The sequence below is a fragment of the Engraulis encrasicolus genome, chromosome 4 (assembly GCF_034702125.1).
Source record: "Engraulis encrasicolus isolate BLACKSEA-1 chromosome 4, IST_EnEncr_1.0, whole genome shotgun sequence".
In the NCBI taxonomy this organism is placed as follows: domain Eukaryota; kingdom Metazoa; phylum Chordata; class Actinopteri; order Clupeiformes; family Engraulidae; genus Engraulis; species Engraulis encrasicolus.
The window spans coordinates 27,283,760-27,302,887 of NC_085860.1; the positions used below are offsets into that span (position 1 = coordinate 27,283,760).

Sequence of the window (19,128 nt, forward strand, 5' to 3'; positions counted from 1 at the left end):
ACCTATCTGAACCGCGCGATTTCAGACTTTTCATGTTTTAGTCTGGTACACCAGGTTATTCTCTTAGGGCAGCGGTGGGGAACCTATGTCTCGAGGGCCGTTTGCGGACAATGAGGCAATTTTATCCGGCCCCCGATATCATTTTACTGTTATGCAACTTTACATGAAATATTACATATTTTGTAAAGGAATCTTAGAAATTACATTTCCAATGCAATTAAGTTATATTCAGGGGACCTAGAGATGGTGGGGACTGTTTTTCAAAAGTGTCTCCCTTCAATATAGGCCTAAATTGCATGGGGAAATCCTGGTTTATGTTCATAGTCCGGCCCTCGGAGGACTTTTATGACCCTTGTAGGAATTTGAAGAAGACCCTTGAAAAAGGTTCCCCACCCCTGTCTTAGGGGAACCTGGAGCACATACACCATGTCCTTAAGGAAGACACTTAACTCCATACCATTTCCTGTGTACTTGACTGGTGCCTTGCATGTCAGTCTTGTGTCTGTCAGTGTGTATGTGTGTGTGAATACATTAATGTGAGGTGCTCAATGTAAAGTGCTTTGGATGTCATGGACAAATCGTCCACCGTATATCCACTGACTCTACTGTATGTGCACAGGGTGCCAATAACACATGAAAAAATCATTTGTAATTTTCATGTCATCTTGAAAAAGTAAATTTTTACATTTACATTTTTGATGTGAAGAAAAGTGGGAACCTTGTTTATAAGGGTAGCCAGGAAGCCATCTATAATACGTTTATTCTTTTACATTTTTTCCCTTTTTTTACTCAAAGTGAGGGGGTGAGTGAACGAGGGAGGGTGGAGAGGGTCTATTTTTTTACATTTGCAACCATAATAAGGTGATTCCTCCACATGAAAGTGTTGCTTACAGTGACACTTAAAAAAAATGCAGGTCTAATTTGCATCTGATAGGGGGCACCAAAAGCACTGTAATGCTCAGTACTGAATGTGCCTCATGAGATTACAAAACACACAACACACAATGTAATGGCCTGCTTTAGATTAAAGGCAATGGCTGTTTCTACAAGCCAGGCCACGTCCTCCTAGTGACGCAACACCTTCAGCGTTGCTTCTAGTCAGGCCAAGAGCAACACAAATATTGTTTCTGATCTCCGGAAAATTTGGGAGCTCCACCCACTTTGTCAACCATCAACAATCAACCATTAGCAAACCGAGGAGGTGGGTCAACCATGCCGTTTGGGAAACGTTAATTGCTATGCTCTTGGTCAGACCAAGTCTTGAGGAGTCTTGTCGATAATCAGGCTAGTTTATACAGTCAAGATGGAACTGCTCCAGTTGTTCAGGCTTGAAGAAAGAAGATGAAGCTGTTTGATATGACAGACAACAACACACTCATTTATTAAATCATATTCACTAAAATGTTGATTCAATTACTCATCGTCACAAGCAGGATCAAATCAACACCTGGTCCCTTTTAAAAATTACCTTAGAATACAGTGCTTTATTTCCCACACTGTATGAGAGCAAGAGGCTAGAATGCACACAGGTGTGTGTGTGTGTGTGTGTGTGTGTGTGTGTGTGTGTGTGTGTGCGTGTGCGGCGTCCTAGAATAGAGGACATCTTGGTATTTGATAGTAAGCTCAACCATGAGCTGCCTAAATGTAGCAAGAATGCCCCACACTCAGTAGAACAGCCTGGTTTTGTGGCTTTTTGGGGAGACAGAACACAATCATGCCACACATTTTCATTCCTACAGTCTCTCATACAGTGTGCTATCATACACCAATGTGCACCATCAAACTCCCTTTCTAATGCTTGTGCTCATGTACAGGTGCATGCATGACCGTACACGTACATTCTGTCACAGGGGATTTCTTCTGGGCACGAAAATGTTCCGGGCGAGTGACGCAACAATGCCGTTCCAGTGTTAAGAGTTTTTTGTTTGCATCAAGGACAATGGGGACATAAACGGGGCAGATAGGGATTTCGTAGGGATATTTTCCAATGTCAATCAAGCCTAATTTTCGTAGATATTGCTTTTTTTTTGCCATGCCGCGACAACTTGTCTTCATGTTCATTCGTTGCCACTTCTCACAGTTTTAACATCATACGATTTAAATGATTCAATTCAATTCAATGACGAGTCTCCTGTGTTTTCCCCCAAATGAGAATGGCAGGTACCTGATTTTGGTGAAAACGTGAGAAATGCCCAGATTGCTGAATGTGAATTCTGTGACAGGTGTGTGTGTGTGTATTGTACACATGTTGATTGATCACAGGCTGATTGTGTGTAGTAGATTACATACAACATCATCATACTGTATCAATCCCATTCACATGAACAATGCCTAGAAAGCTAATGCGAGTGAGCACCAGAGGTGCTCTGGGGTGAATTCTCAAAACCATAGTTGCTAACTATGTTAGCTACTTCGTTGTTTGCAATGCATTTCCCCATTGGCAACTACCCAAGTTGCTAACTGGCTAACAACTATGCTTTCGAGAAACGCATCCCTGATTAGTTATGTTTAGACCAATTACTGCAAGTCTTACAATCATCATGGTCTTTCTCCTCCCTCCTTGTTTCTCATATTGTCTTTCTCTCTCTGTGTCTTCCTTTTTCTGTCTTGCTGGCCTTCATTCCTTCCATCCCCTATGCATCAGCAGGTGCAGCAGTCCGGTTTGGGGGTGCAGGAGGGGTTGCAGCAGGGCTCCAGAGCAGGGTCAGTTCCCCGCCCCCCCTGGCTCTCCCCAAACACCATGGAGGCCTGGAAATCATCACGGAGATGCTGCATGTGCTTGAGCACTATGGCCACTTCTGGGTGTTCTTGCGGGGAGAGGCTGTAGTTCTCTGAGGGGTCGGCCTCCAGGTCAAAGAGAAGTGGGGGGTCGTGCTGCTTCTGGGGTGCTGTCTCGTGGCAGTCCTGGTCTGGGGTGGTGCTGCTTTTGATCGACCCTGGAGAGAGGAAGAAGGAGAGATGCAGATGAAAATCAAGAGAGGTGTTGTGAGAGAGGGAAAAAAGAATGAGGAAAGGGGAGGGGTGAAAGACGCAAAGGACAGCACTCTTCAGATTTTTCTTTGTTTATTCGCCTACGAATGTTTCAGGCAGAGCCCTTCCACAGCGTGCAGTGGGTGCAATCGAAAAGTGCTGTCCTTTGCTTCATTCACTCATCTATGTTTTTATGTCGGATTCAGCACTCAGTTAATTATTAGGCGACAGTGTTAGCGTGTCTCCTCCACTTTACAAGAGAGGGGAGGGTGACAGAGAAAGTGAACAGGAGTGATTGCAGTGAGAGAGACTACAGAGAAACACCCGCAATAATAGGTCAAACTACAGTAAAGCCTGGCTCAAACTACACGACTATCGGCCCGATTCTCGGCTGAAACCCCCCCTTACGACAATCGGTGGAACGTTTCCCCCAGGACCATCGCAAGCGATTGTCGGGAAAGATTTCCTCGTCGTGTGCGACGATCTAAGATAGAACTTTGGCAGCTCAAAGAGTCGCTGATTTCAAATTGTAGAAATCAAAAAGTGTTTGATATTTGCGACTGGAAATAGAACGTCGGGCATTGTCTTGGTGGTTGCGAGCAGGGATAAGATTGACAGTTGCGATTCTCTTCTAGTGTGCGGTGCACCCCGACGTCAAAATCGGACACACAATCAGGAGTTGTGTAGTTTTAGCCCGGCTTAACTGAGAACATACAGTCATGTGTGTGTGTGTGTGTGTGTGTGTGTGTGTGTGTGTGTGTGTGTGTGTGTGTGTGTGTGTGTGTGTGTGTGTGTACTTACCTCTTGTGTAGTAGTGGGCTTTGTACTTGCCCATCCTGAGAGCATACACACCAATCTTCTCACTGGGGTCTAAGGGGTAAAAGAACATAGACTCCCTCTTGCTCTGAAACACACACACACACACACACACACACACACACACACACACACACACACACACACACACACACACACACACACACACAGTGGATTTAACACAAATACTGTATAAGCTCATTCACTCAAATACAAAAACAAGGTGAATGTGACAGTGCCACCTACTGGTCCTTGTTGGAACAGGATCTTGGACATGTCGACCCCGTCCAGGGTCACTTTGGGTGGAGGAGCTCCAGCCAGCATGGCGAAGGTGGGCAGAATGTCCAGAGAGCTGGCCAGCTCATGAGTGACCCCTGCAGGATAGAAAAGATGGTGACTGGCAGGAAAATACCTAGGCCTATGCAGTGGCCTCTGACTGCTAAAGGAATATCCCCGAAACGCGATGCTTCCAGTCCCCCATCATTCCTACCACTCCTGTCCACCTATTTATAAAGCTTATATATCAAATACAAAATACAAAATAAATATATTTAATATCTATACATAGATCAGTGACGTGCATAGGGTTAAAACCAAACGACTAGGTAGGACATTCTGTGGGAGTACGACAAAATGTTGAAATGGGCAGAGTTAGAGAGCGTGATAATAAGGTAGATACGTATGCTATATATGGGGCTCAAGCACAGGCAAATTGGAGTATGTGGTAGCCAGGCCACGCCCTCCTAGTGACGCAACACCTTCGACGTTGCTTCTAGTCAGGCCAAGAGCAATGCAAATATTGTTTCTGATCTCCCGAAAAATCGGGAACTCCATCCACTTTGTCGGACACCAGTCAATCAGTAACAAACCTAGGGAGGCGGGTCTAACATACCGTTTGGGAAAAGTTAATTGTTATGCTCTTGGTCAGACAAAGTCTCGAAGAGATTTGAGAGTCGATGATAATCAGGCTAGTATGTTGGCAAGGCTCTGAAGAAGGGAGTCTTTCATTCAGCGGGAGTGATTTTGAGTCAGCAGGGGCCAACACTACAAAGCCTGGTTCAGGAGTAAAACAGGTTAAGTTAAGAGATAAATCATCTAATAGAAGAGCCTGCGCTCCAGGAGTAGGGCCGGTAAAGGACCCGGGTTGGGAATCGAACCCGGGTCAGCCGCGTAGTAGACGAATGCCCTAACATATCAGGCTCTTCTATTAGATGATTTACCTCTTAACTTAACCTGATTTACTCCTGAACCAGCTTTGTACTAGTATAGGCCCCTGGAGTGATGTGTACGTCATCTGGCGTGTGGCTCACCTGGTGAGATGCGGCCGTGCCAGTAGGCGATGGCCGGCTCCCTAATGCCACCCTCGTAGGTGGTGGCTTTGCCACACTTCATGGGTCCAGCATTACCGCCACGGGACATGCGCAACAGCTCAGGACTACAGACATACAGACAGACAGACAGACAGACAGAGACACACACACACACACACACCCACACACACAGACACTTCATCAGTCATTTCCACAAGACGTGTCAACTCTGGGCAGTGCACTGCACGTACTGTATGTACAAATCCATCCATGATACGAGTATTGTTTTGCAAGACCTACTGTTAAAGGATATGTTTGTTAATTTGCACTTTGAGCTCATTTATTAGCCAGTTTGAGTTGAAGGATTAGTTCGGTATTTTGAACATTCAGCGCATTTCCAGAATGGTCTGTAATACAACCTATCCTTTAACTCAAGCCAGCGCTCTCTCTTTCATGCACACACACACACACACACACACACACACACACACACACACACACACACACACACACACACACACACACACACACACACACACACACACACACGTACCCGTTGTCAGCGGTGAAGAAGATGAGTGTGTTGTTGAGCACGCCGGTCTCTTTGAGTGTGTGTAGGATCTCTCCAACGGTTAAGTCCAGCTCCATGAGGGCGTCTCCAAACGGCCCTCTCCGGGACTTCCCAGCTGCCCTGGGCCCCGCAAACTGGGGGTAGTGGGTATGCTGCAGACACACAGAGAAGAGCAGGAGAATGAGAAGAGGATGAGAGGAGCAGCAGCGAAATGAGAAGGAGACTGGTGGGGGAAGAACAAAAGTACAGAACAAAGTGCACACAAAAACATATGAATGGTCTGAAGACGCAGACCTAGACACACACACATTAACAAAGGACACGCATGCACACATACACATATGCAGAGGTTGAGGGCGCTCACATGTGAAGGGTAGTAGAGGAAAAATGGCTGGCCCTTCTGTACTGAGTTTCTGATGAATTTGCTGGCAAACTTGCTGTAGGCCGTCTCCAGATTCAGGAAGTCCACAGGCTGCTGGACAATGTTCTCGTTGTGTATCAGAGGAACTGTCACTACCCCACGGTCACAAAAACCAAAACACTTCACATCGGGAGGGAAGCATGTTAGATTATGACAGGGGCCCTGTGGGCAGAGACAAGGGGAGAGAGTGAGTGAGAGAGAGAGAGAGAGAGAGAGAGAGAGAGAGAGAGAGAGAGAGAGAGAGAGAGAGAGAGAGAGAGAGAGAGAGAGAGAAGGAGAAAAGAAGACATTTTAAATATAAGTGTTACTGTTGTCTTGTCTACCTTGTATCTGCCTTTGCCTAAGTGTTTCTTAAAATTTTGTTAGAGATGGATCCAGTGTACAGAAAGAAAAGTCCTGTCACCTGTTTATTCCAGCTAATTCATTGAACTTAGCACTCATTTTCAGGCAGGCACATGAACTAATAATAGCGTCATAATGTTAGTCGTTCCATCAGTAAAACACCTTACTAGTTGTGGAAAGAAACTCTAATATCCCTCTGATCCCTCTCCCTGTTCTTTTTTTTTTTTAAGAAAGTAACTACATCTCAACATTGCTTTGACAATGCCAAATGTCTTAGGCAACAGATTGTCACTTTTAGTGACCATAAGGTTAACACAGAAGCTTTGCATAAAACGGTTAATAACAACTTGGTCAGTGCCATTCTGGTTGCAACAGACTTTTAACAGGTACAGGTCTAAAAATCACACTGAAATCGTAAGGCCAAGGGCACAGGCAGAAAGTGGTAGGAAAAACTGTTTTGATCAGAAAGAGAGCAAGGCTTGGATGCTTGCTCTCTTGGATGTGCACACCCTACACCACACTAAGACTTAAAGTTTCTGAAGCGAAATGGCCCAACTTAGCATTTATACCAATGTAATAGCCATTACCTGGTCATGTGAATAGGGAATGCCCAGGTAGGAGTCAAAGCCTTGCCGGGTGGGCAGGTATGTGCCGTTGAGCCCCACTCCAAGGTGCCACTTCCCCATCATGGCCGTGTTGTAGCCCAGGGGCTTCAGGACCTCAGCGATGGTGGTCTCATTTAGGGGGAGACCCCCTCTAGAGCCGGGGGACAGAACTCCTGGGAAGATCCCAGAGCGAGTCTGGTAGCGGCCTGTCAGAAGGGATGCTCTACAGAGAAACAAGGAAAAAGTCAGCTGGAAAAAATACACAGCACATTGATGGGACAAATTAAGTCAGGCTTCAGGCAGTATTTCTGGTAGCCACCAGATGTCACTGTAGCCTAAGGTCCACGATGGCTTGGACAACCAATAAACTCCCTGCAAGTTCGGGAAGAAATTATGTAGTAGTCGCTGTAGTGGACTGTGTGCGTAAGGCTACTGAGCGTCAAAGTCCCATGGCCAGAGAGGGCCTTGCCATGTCATGGCTTAATAGCTGCACCCCTGCCACAGATAACATGACAAAAATATATAATTCCACCAGGTCTGTTCGTCCATCAGATACAGTCTGTAATAATTACAAACAAGGAAGTGACAATGGTCTGTAATATGTATGGAGTATGGAGTATGTTCCTCATAGAGTGGTCACTTGCGCCAACCATATAAATCTAACAAATTATATTATCAAGACATACTTGCGAGCAAATTGTGGGTGGTCATCAGTTTCACGAATGCAATTACCTGGAGGGGCTACACCCGGGGCTGGTCACATAAAAGTCGGTGAATCGCAGTCCTCCAGCGGCAAGTTTGTCCAGGTGTTGCGTCACTGAAGTGGGGTGTCCGAAGCAGCCAAGGTCCCCAAAGCCCAAGTCATCGGCAAACAGCAGGATGAAGTTTGGAGGCGAGGAACCCACGCAATATACAGTCAGACATAGAATTACAGCTAACCAAGCCAGAACTGACGACATACCCGTGTTGAGCGTGGTGCACGCCATACCATATCAACACACTAAACCGGTTTCCCCCTCACTCGCTCATTGGAGACGCATTTGTGCATCAGATGCATTCAAAACGAACCGACTGCCTTGGTGTGATTGAAGCGATCATATGACTAGCCACGCGACCAGAACTGGTTTATTTCTTAAAGGAGTGGAGATTAAGGCAAACCTAGCCTACACGCATTTTATATAGCCTAACCACATAGCCTAGGCCAGTGGTTCCCAGCTTTTGCTGTTATTAATGAGAAATTATAGTGTAATTGCACTGGAAACCATGTAGTATTTTGCTGTTATTACTAACAACAAGCAGTTATTAGTAGGCCTATACCATAAAATTAGACTGAACTGAGAAATGACTAGAAATTAACACGCGATCCGTAAAGTGTTACCACATAGGTTTTTACTTCTAATTCTGTCTGACGCTGTTGACAAAACCAAGGAAGAGCCTATTTTATGAAAAATGTAAAACATGGGGAACTGGGCCAATACATTTGCTGCACAGCCAAGACCTTCGTCGATGATAATAGGCCCACACCTTTTGGATTTGAACATTTTAAAACCTGTTTTTGACACATTTTCAAGAATCAGTGACCTAATACCTCGAAAATCTAACTAATGAAGAAAAAACACACGCACAAACAATCTGTGCACTGCACACACAAACATAAAGTGTTTACGCAAGATGCCATTGACTTGAGAGGGCTATTTATTTTGAATGTAGGCCTAGGTAATAATACCCCCACGTTCAACCCCCTTAGATTACTGTCACCACCGTCAGTTCTTAAGTCACCACCGTAATAAGGAGTTTTGGATATTTTAAATGAATGTGCTTACAAAATTTTCCTTAGAAGTTGTTGAATTATTAAAGTAGTAGCAAATTTAAAGGGACACTGTGTGAGATTTTTAGTTGTTTATTTCCAGAATTCATGCTGCCCATTCACTAATGTTACCTTTTTCATGAATACTGACCACCACCATCAAATTCTAAGTATTCATTATGACTGGAAAATATATAACTGAAAAGGGGGATCTTCTCCATGGTCCGCCATTTTGAATTTCCAAAAATAGCCATTTTTAGCTGCAAAAATGACTGTACTTGGACCATACTAGAAAATATTTGTTTATTACTTAGTAAACGTTCATGTAAAGATCAAATATGGTAATAGGCAGCACAGTTTCAATGAGCAGCATAGTTGCAGTACCTTTTTTGACCATTTCCTGCACAGTGTCCCTTTAAGCCTACACGAATATTTCTGAAATAACAAAAAAATGTTTGTTCTATTTAGGCGTTAAGTAAGCATTGTATGATGGTACATATTTTAAAATTAGAACACATGGAACAGTATTAAAATAGAACAAAAGTGAATTTTAATCATTTAAAGGCATATGTGTGAACCAAAAAATAGACATAATCACTTAAAAACTCCAGATACATATGCAACCAAATCAATACAATTTTAATTCCTTTTAATTGTGTCTGACGGTGTTGACAAAAAACAAGGTATGATCGGAGAAAAGCCTGATTTCTGAAAAAAATACAAAATAGGGAGATTGGCCATGTGCATTTCTGAAAAGCCAAGACCTTAGTCTACGAGGATATACCATATTGTTTTGTAATTCACTCTGTTTTTTTCTTTCAATATTAAAACCTGTTTTAGCCACTTTCAAGAATCAGTGAGTTACAATCTAGTTCCAAATATTCCAAATTACTTGGTTTTATCTGTCTGATTCAGCCAGGTGATTGGCTGGTTGAATGGTCACAGTGGACAGGTAAAGTAAGGTCATTTACAATGTGTGGCACTGGATCCATTTTGCCCATCTCTGGTAGTGGCTGAGACCATGAGCTTCAGACATCTTCTCAGATTGTAGTCACTGTCCCTCAAGCATTCCACTGCATGCTCAGCTCCTCTCAATCTCATGACTTGCCTCTTATGATTTCCCTTCCCGCTCCCATCATTTTATCTTTTCTTTTTTCCTTTGTCCCAATCTGCCTTAACCCATTGATGCCTAAAGCACCTGCAAAAAACACCTGCTGAATGCCTAAGCCCTTGTTGGGAAAGTTGCCCTCAGCCTATAAAAACCCAAATATCTTAGACTCTGACGCACATAAAACATGAAACATGTTTGCATGTAAACCCTAAGACTCTCATCTTACATTAGAATGTGTTCATTTAGCTGTAACATGCCGACATTTTTATTTAAAAAGCTAAAATCTCAAGAGCCTGAATGCAGCATATATTTGTCTCCAGGCACCAAAGGTCAAACAACATATATGAGTCATCAGGCTAAAATGGGTTAATCACTCTCTACTTCAATCATTTCGTGTCACAGCATCTCCCTTTTCCTATTTCCTCTTCTCAGTCCGTCTTCCACAACACCAGCCTGCTCTGCTTCTTTCCTTCCATCCCCTATGCATCAGCAGCTGCAGCAGTCCGGTTTGGGGGTGCAGGAGGGGTTGCAGCAGGGCTCCAGAGCAGGGTCCTTGCCCAGCCCCGTCTGGCTCTCCCCAAACACCATGGAGGTCTGGAAATCATCGCGCAGACGCTGTATGCTGCTGAGCACCTCGCCCACCTCGGGGTGCCTGTCTGGGGAGAGGTTGTAGTTCTCCGAGGGGTCGGCCTCCAGGTCGAAGAGGAGTGGGGGGTTGTGCTGCGTCAGGAAGGCTGTGAAGTGGCAGTCCCTGTCTGGGGTGGTACCGCTGTGGGTTGCCCCTGAGGGACAAGCAGGGATCACGGAGAATAGGAGAATGGGAGACATGAGGAACAAGAGGGACATGAAGATGACAAAGACAAATGGAAGACGAGCGATGTAGAGATGGAGTGAGGAAGAGAGGAGATGAGAGAGGTGAATTGAGCGAGGGAGGAGGGAAGTGAGGAGGGGGGAGAGGGTGAGGAAGGTGTGGTGAATGATTGCAATGAAACAGCCACCACGTCACTTACCTCTTGTGTAGTAATGGGCTTTGTACTTGCCCATCCTGACTGCAAACACGCCGTTTTTCTCACTGGGGTCTGTAGGGTAGTAGAACACAGCCTCTCTCTGACTCTGAAACACACACACACACAGACACACACAGACACACACACAGACACACACAGACAAACACACACACACACACACACACACACACACACACACACACACACACACACACACAACCATGAACAATGGGAAAAATCACTCACTCTCTCCCTCATAAACAAACATATGACAGTGCCACCTACAGGTCCTCGTTGGAACAGGATGCTGGACATGTCGACCCCGTCCAAGGTCACTTTGGGTGGAGGAGCTCCAGCCAGCATGGCGAAGGTGGGCAGAATGTCCAGAGAGCTGGCCAGCTCATGAGTGACCCCTGCAGGACGGAGGAGGAACAAGCCATCAGCACAGTGGCAAGTTCGGTTTGGTTGTTCAGTTCGCCAACCCTTAAAGATAAAACATGTTTGTTTTTTTTTGTCACTGTTGTCGCTTCTGGTCACCTGCCAAGGAACTGCATGTGGAAATAAGCTTGTAATCTATACACTGGTGCAGGTCATCTTCTTACTTTTGTAACTAACTACTGTACTTTGTACATGGTTCCTGTTGAAATAAACCAAATAAACTAAACTGAACTGGTGTGCAAATACAGTCATAGGGAGCGCGCGATGGCCGGTGAAAGGGGGAGACATAAAACAAAAAGAAGAGAGTGAAAGAAGCTAGATAGAGAAGAAAATAGAGAGAGAAATGTGGGGCAAAGATGAAAAGAAAGATAAGGAGAGGATATAAAGTGGGAGAGAGAGAGAGAGAGAGAGAGAGAGAGAGAGGGGGCAGAGAAAGAAAACAAAGGGAGCATTATAATCACTGACATTGTAAAACTTGTTATGACTGTGTGACTTGGCCTTCACAACTCTGCTGGTAATAAAAGACTATAAACAAAACTTGCTCCATTTTGTGCTCCATCTTCTCTGCAAAACAACGGTCAGCCTAATCTGCTGTCTGTTTCTCAAAATTGTTATTGCAAACTACAGTGTATTAGCTATTTATTATACCATTAATACTACTTTATTGATTATATATTATTATTTTTTTATTGGGAGGGGCACGGCTAACTCTTTATTACTTACATGTAAATGCATAAGAGCAATAGAGCGTACATTTGTAAACCTATACTTCCTTCACAATAATTTATTCGAAAAGATAAGAGTCCAAAATGCCTTTGCCATTGTTATTACAGACTGTGTTTTACGGCATCTCAAACACAGCAGGAGTGTGATGTCTGGAGATAAGTATAGAAAAACAGAAGTTCTCATGGCTTTTGCTTTCGGTCATTCCGCTGTTCATTGTCACTGGTGCTTTGCCCAAGGACCACATGACTTGTATGGTGGTGAGTGACAGAGTGCCAACCACTGTTGCCAGATGTGTCTGACCAAATCCAGCCCAAAAGCTTCTCAAAAAACGCCAAAATACGCTACATTCCGCCCAAATTCAACAAATTACATTGACTTCTGTGGGCCCAAAACGGCTGAAAAAAACGGCAAATGGCTAATTTTTCCGATTGTTACCCGCAGACGCTCGTCCCAAGTAGCCCAATTGGGCGCGCACCCGCCCAATCTGGCAACACTGGCGCCAACATCTCTGTCCCTGTTCCAGGTATCTGGTTTCATCACATTACATTGATGGCAATCACCTGGTGTTATACACGTGATGCGAACCTGACTGATCACTATCCCTATGTGCATGGGGCTCAAGTGCAGACGAACTGGAATTTGACCAGGGCCTACCAGTTGAGTGATTGCTCGTACAGTTTATCTGGTGTGTGGCTCACCTGGTGAGATGCGGCTGTGCCAGTAGGCGATGGCAGGTTCCCTCATGCCACCCTCATAGGTGGTGCCTTTGCCACACTTCATGAGCCCAGCGTTTCCACCACGAGTCATGCGCATCAGCTCCGGCCTATACAGACACACATATACACTACATTTAGACACACTGTCTTTACTAACACAAGACCAACATGCCATCTCTGGCATGTACACTATGTAGTGCATTTCTGAAACAATGATGGCACATGCGTACCCGTTGTCAGAGGTGAAGAAGATGAGCGTGTTGTTGAGGACACCGGTCTCTTTGAGTGTGTGTAGGATCTCTCCAACGGTTAAGTCCAGGTCCAGGAGGGCGTCTCCAAACGGCCCTCTCCGGGACTTCCCAGCTGCCCTGGGCCCCGCAAACAGGGGGTAGTGGGTATGCTGCAGACACACAGAGAAGAGCACACTGTTAAGCCTATCCTTATACTGTGTGTTTGTACGGCCTACATGTGTTTCTGAGTGTGCAGAATGAGGAAAATGAAGGTAAGTGGGTTAGAAAACAATAATTGCAATTTAATATAATAATGTCTGATGTAGTGTATATGATATACTGTAGGTCAACATAGGCACATAAAACTATGAGCAACACATGGGACCTTGACCGTGTGCCAAAAACACACAAGCACACACATGTATGCATGCATGCAGACGTTGAGAGCGCTCACATGTGAAGGGTAGTAGAGGAAAAATGGCTGGCCCTTCTGTGCGGAGTCTCTAATGAAATTGCTGGCAAACGTGCTGTAGGCCGTCTCCAGATTCAGGAAGTCCACAGGCTGCTGGATAATGTCCTCATTGTGCATCAGAGGAACCTTGACCACGCCAAGGTCACAAAAACCAGAACACTTCACATCGGGAGGGAAGCATGTCAGATTACGACAGGGACCCTGTGAATGGAGACAGAGAGTGAGAGAAAGAGGTGCCTTCAGTCAAGTGCATGAGCTAGGCTTGAATAGAGAAATCACCACCACAGGCAGAGAGAATGGGGCACCTAAGTCACACCCTTCTACTTCCGACCCATGGGGCTGTAGCTCTCAAAATTTTGAATAGGAGTAAATGGAGCAAGTCAAGCTAAATCCTCATCCCGTTTGGCATGTGTTACGGATTTCATATATGATGGCAGTGAATTTTAAAGGTTTGGATTTGCGTTGTAAGACCACTCATTTTCAGCACGCAAGAAAGGTTATTTTAGCGTTTGTGCAAAACTGTGTTAGAGACTACAACGTGCGCCTCACGTATTTGACGTGAACCAAGGCTGAAGGTGCACAGCCAGCCCTACCGCTGCACAGCGGCTGAAGTGGCTGGACGTCAGACATGCGACTTCTGTTGTGTAGTCCAAATAATTACATATTTTTGCATGCACACAATTCAAAACTCGCTTGCCAAGAGAAGTCGACAAGCACACCATTGATTATCTTTAATTCTGAGGTAGAGCATATGTGTGATCGAGGGGGGAATGCAAGGTACATCGGAAAATAGATTTGATCAGTCCACTACAGCCCAATCAAAAGTTTTGGCTTTCACAGCCCCATGAGCCGCCCAGAAGGGGTGGAGACTTAGGTACCCCATCTACATGGCAGGACTTCCACTTTCTCAAGCACCAAACTGCCACTCAGCATGTCATTGGCTGCCCTACCCCTTACCTGGTCATGTGAATAGGGAATTCCCAGGTAGTTGTCAAAGCCTTGTCGTGTGGGCAGGTATGTGCCGTTTTGTCCCACTCCAAGGTGCCACTTCCCCATCATGGCCGTGTTGTAGCCCAGGGGCTTCAGGACCTCCGCAATGGTGGTCTCGTTTAGGGGGAGACCCCCTTTAGAGCCGGGGTACAGCACTCCCGGGAAGATCCCTGAACGAGTCTGGTACCGCCCTGTCAGAAGGGATGCTCTATGTGGAGTCATAGAAGCAAAGAAAAAGTGAGAACTGAGGAATTGTAACAGAACAATGATCAGTATTTCCAGTTTTGGAAGCTTTGTGAATGGGCTACAGTATTACAATTACATTGCTGAAAGTAACATGGTCTAGGTCTACTGAACATACTCTAGTAATGAGTTGGACACACTTCGGCCTTCAAAAATGCCTTATCTCCCTGCAGCAATACTCAGATAAACTGGGGCATAGCAACAAAGTTCAATTGATACTATGGGTTCCACATGAAGCCAAGAAAATATTCCTACGCCACTACACCACCAGCCTGAACCGTTGATAAAAGGCAGGTTGGATCCATGTTCTCATGTTGTTGACACCAAATTCTGACCATACCACCCGAATGCTGTAACAGAAATAAATACATTTTCCAATATTCTAATGTCCAATTCAAGTGAACTTGTGCAAAGTATAGCCTAATTTTCTTGTTCTTAGCCAACAGGAGTAGCACCTGGTGGGGTCTTCTGCGGCTATAGCCCATCTGACTCAAGGTTCGAGGTGCTGTGCGTTCAGAGATGCTCTTATGTTTACCTTGGTTGTAAGTGGTTATTTGAGCTACTGTTGCCATTGTTTCAACTCAAACCAGTCTGGCAATTATCCTCTGACCTCTGGCATTAAAGGGACATTGTGTGAGATTTTAAGTTGTTTATTTCTAGAATTCATGCTGCCCATTCACTAATGTTACCTTTTTCATGAATACTTACCACCACCATCAAATCCTAAGTATTCATTATGACTGGAAAAATTGCACTTTTCATACATGAAAAGGGGGATCTTCTCCATGGTCCGCCATTTTGAATTTCCAAAAATAGCCATTTTTAGCTGCAAAAATGACTCTGCTTGGATCATACTAGTAAATATTTGTCTATTACTTAGTAAACTTTCATGAAAAGATCAAATTTCGCAATAGGCAGTCCAGTTTCAATGAGCAGCATAGTTGCAGTACCCTTTTTGACCATTTCCTGCACAGTCTCCCTTTAACAAGGCATTCTCAACCACAGAACCACAGATGGTTGTGTGTGAATATCCCAGTAGATCAGCAGTTTTGAAATACTCAAAATACTCGAAATACTGGCAACAACAACCATGCCATGTTCAAAGTCACTTAAATCACCTCTACTCCCCATTCTGATGCTCAGTTTGAATTGCATCATATCGTCTTGTCCATGTTTACATGCCTAAATGCATTGAGTTGGCACAGTGTGATTGATTAGAAATTTGCGTCAATGAGCAGTTGGAAAAGTGTGCCTATTAAAGTGGCCAGTGAGTGCATATTGCCTAGCCATTTGAGTCTACATTAGGCTGCATAATGTGGTGATTTAAGTTCTAGACCACCAGGCACTTGCAAGCACATTGTGGTGTTCTCTAGATCTGTGAATGCGGATAGTTTGCAGAATACCTGGAAGGGCTACAGGCAGGGCTGGTCACATAAAAGTCGGTGAATCGCAGTCCTCCAGCTGCTAGTTCATCCAGGTGTGGCGTCAGCGAACTGGGGTGTCCGAAGCAGCCGAGGTCCCCAAAGCCCAAGTCATCAGCAAACACCAAGATGAAGTTTGGAGGTGAGGAACCCCCGCAATGTACAGTCAGGTATAGAAATACAGCTAACCGGCCTAGAACCATCGGCAGACCCATGATGAACTTACACCATACGACACGACGAGACAAGTCTTTCTTAATCTTCACCCAGTCAATGGAATACACTGACGTCTAGTTCAAAGATTTCTTCAGTTTATGGTAGACCGCTTTGGTTGACCCTTTGGTTATTGCCCAATACAGTCTGCATGATACAAATAATTATGGTAGTTAACTTTGTTTGTTCAATTACACCTCGCCGACGTGATGATTGCAAGGTTGTTGGTTGCCTTCTGAGGAGTGAGAGAAAGAGTATGTGCAAATACTTCTGCATCATTGTTAATTAAAGTCATTGGCCTCCAGTTTTCAATCAATAACCAATCTTTACTGGGTTTAGGTATCAGGGCAATTAAATCTATGTGCCAAGGTTTAATTACCCTGATATGAGAGCCCAATAAAGATTATTTATTGATTGAAAACTGGAGGCCAATTACGTTAATTAACAATAATGCAAAAGTTGCATATATTTTTGCGCATCTTAAGCTTTGTCTTCCTTCAATTATAGCCTACATGAATGCCAGTCTGGGTTTATGAAAGGCAGACATGTTAGTAATAATTGGTCCAGGTATACAGATGCTGAGGCACTCAAGCTTGCATTTTTTTACTTTTTTATTTGGCTACAATGCCTACGCGTTTCGGCCCTTATGGCCTTCTTAAGAGCGTATCCCAAGTTTGAGAGCCCCTAGGAACCAAGGAAAAGGTGAAGACCCAGAAGCACTCCAATTCACCTTTGGCGAAGGCCCGCCCTAAATTGCTATTTGACCAATCACAGCGCAGCAAAAGGACGACCTCGGACAGTTTTGACAGCGCTCCATTGAACTCAATGCTGAAATCGCATGTTTTCAAGTAGTTAGCGAGATACGGTCGTATTATTATTAAAATATGATTGGAAATTGTGCCTGGGGTATTTGTGACAAAGGTGCAAGTTTCCCCGCGATGTAACAGGTGGTAATCGCTTTCCTCTTTACCTAAAACCGGACTAATATTACTAGCAGCTGGATAGTCTGCCTTGAAGGGTCTCGGCAGCCTCACACTCGACTAGAAAGCACACGGATCAAAAACATACTTTGTGTGCTCCGATCATGCCACCATCTCATTCGTGTCACTTTTCAGTAAGGTTGTAAGCAAACCACGAACCTGTTTCAGAGTAGGATTTTGGATTTCTGATCTAATTAATGAAGAAACACCGCTAGCAAAGTTAACTATCGGTCACGGCAGGAGTGTTTTGACTAGCAGCTGATGGACGTGATTTTGTTAAGCTACTGAAGATATAAACGCCAAACGTTAATGTTACACATTGCTGTGGTAGCTTTGAAGATGACTACAGCCATCACGTTGTGTGATTTCGTTTTCGTCTAGCAAGTTTGAGTCAGGGCTCAAAAGATATGCGAGCTCAGCTTACCATGGTGCTGGTTACAATGCCTATCGATACCCATGTGAGAAGAGCCCATAACAACAGCTGTGATGCATCGCATGACCGTTCAGAAAATAAATACTTATATTCACAATACTATGAATGGCGTGTTTTTTATTTATTAGGGGTGAATAGCTGCTGCGATTTGCAGTCACCGCATAAATCACGTTGATATCTCAGCATTGAAAATGTATCTGTCCGACCTAGCAACTGTAACTAAAGAGGGCGGGGCTTAGCCAAAGGCGAATTACCTGCTTGTGTTTGATATTAGTAATAATATTTGATTAATTTTGGATTTAATTGAATATCGAGAATGTTTGACCGACAGCAGTTTTATTGTATTTATTGATGTATAAAAAGCATTTGTTACAGTAATACATAATACCTTACTTGATGTCTTAGATTTGTTACGGTTTGGTCATTTCTTTAAGACGGCAATCAAAACTTAATGACTAATAGTTTGGTAAAACTCCCAAGTGCTACCACTCAAAGATTTAGCATATCTAGAGGCATAAAGCAAGCTGGGTTGCCAGATGAGACTGTGGATTTCCAGCCAGAAAATGCTCAAAACCCACCTGGAAGCACTAAATCCAGCCCAAATTGAACTAAATTCATTGATTTCTTTGCCCATAAATCAGCAGATAAACCCGCCCAAATGCCATTTTTACCCGCAAACACCCATCCTAAGCAAGCACTGAGAGCAAGGTGACCTTGCTGCACCATTTACTTATTTTAGTAATGGAAATGTTGACTACATTTATTTACAGACCCTTTTCATAGTATTAATATCTGTGGTAAAGAAACTAAATGTTGCCAATTAGCTGATGACACAGCAATTTCCCTCCGTGACGAAATGCAGGTTAAGGAGGTCATTAATTGTATCAAGGAATTTTCAAATATATCTAGTTTGCACTTAACAGTGAAAAAATGTGTTTTCTTCCCATTAAAAGATCATTATTCTGTTACTGAGAGTGAAGCCATCCCTGTATCCGATAAGGTCACCTACTGTATCTGGGTATTGACATCTGTAAGGGTCAGACAGAAAGAGTTCATCAATTTTGTTATGGTTGATGAGAGACCTTTCTGTTAAAGGATGCATACTACCTTCTAAAACTGGTCTGTCTCATTAAGTTTACCCTGCATGAGTTCTCGATACCCCAGAATCATTTATTCAAGAAGTAGACTCATCCTTATTTAACTTGATCTGGAAAAATAAGCCCCATAATCTAAACAGACAAATACATAGAAAACCCTTATACCCGTGCACATAAGTCGCTAATGCATTTCCAGAATAGGCCTACCC

General features: G+C 44.1%; 2 protein-coding genes across 2 annotated transcripts; both read right to left on the reverse strand.

Annotated features, from left to right (window-relative positions):
• Nucleotides 1-1,362: 1,362 nt before the first annotated feature.
• On the reverse strand, nucleotides 1,363-8,060 carry LOC134447538 (arylsulfatase A-like). The gene is made up of 8 exons (XM_063197044.1): nucleotides 7,768-8,060; nucleotides 7,018-7,258; nucleotides 6,032-6,250; nucleotides 5,650-5,819; nucleotides 5,097-5,221; nucleotides 4,033-4,160; nucleotides 3,772-3,874; nucleotides 1,363-2,936 (listed from the first exon to the last, which is right to left on the reverse strand). The coding sequence occupies exons 1-8, from the start codon at nucleotides 8,019-8,021 to the stop codon at nucleotides 2,641-2,643; spliced, it is 1,536 nt and encodes a 511-aa protein (XP_063053114.1). The 5' UTR covers nucleotides 8,022-8,060; the 3' UTR covers nucleotides 1,363-2,640.
• A 1,961-nt stretch (nucleotides 8,061-10,021) lies between these two features.
• Nucleotides 10,022-16,411, reverse strand: LOC134448034 (arylsulfatase A-like). The gene is made up of 8 exons (XM_063197792.1): nucleotides 16,179-16,411; nucleotides 14,500-14,740; nucleotides 13,525-13,743; nucleotides 13,071-13,240; nucleotides 12,823-12,947; nucleotides 11,246-11,373; nucleotides 10,964-11,066; nucleotides 10,022-10,735 (listed from the first exon to the last, which is right to left on the reverse strand). Exons 1-8 carry the CDS (start codon nucleotides 16,409-16,411, stop codon nucleotides 10,440-10,442), a joined length of 1,515 nt encoding a protein of 504 aa, XP_063053862.1. The 3' UTR covers nucleotides 10,022-10,439.
• Nucleotides 16,412-19,128: the final 2,717 nt, after the last annotated feature.

Excerpts from the sequence above, each read along its gene's own strand:
- LOC134447538 (XM_063197044.1), bottom strand. The coding sequence starts at position 8,021 with ATGGCGTGCACCACGCTCAACACGGGTATGTCGTCAGTTCTGGCTTGG. Across the intron at positions 4,161-5,096 it reads GCACGGCCGCATCTCACCAG|GGGTCACTCATGAGCTGGCC; the intron begins GTGAGCCACACG and ends TCTATCCTGCAG. Across the intron at positions 3,875-4,032 it reads TCCTGTTCCAACAAGGACCA|AGCAAGAGGGAGTCTATGTT; the intron begins GTAGGTGGCACT and ends TGTGTGTTTCAG.
- LOC134448034 (XM_063197792.1), bottom strand. The coding sequence starts at position 16,411 with ATGGGTCTGCCGATGGTTCTAGGCCGGTTAGCTGTATTTCTATACCTG. Across the intron at positions 14,741-16,178 it reads CCTGCCTGTAGCCCTTCCAG|AGCATCCCTTCTGACAGGGC; the intron begins GTATTCTGCAAA and ends GACTCCACATAG. Across the intron at positions 13,744-14,499 it reads TTCCCTATTCACATGACCAG|GGTCCCTGTCGTAATCTGAC; the intron begins GTAAGGGGTAGG and ends CTCCATTCACAG.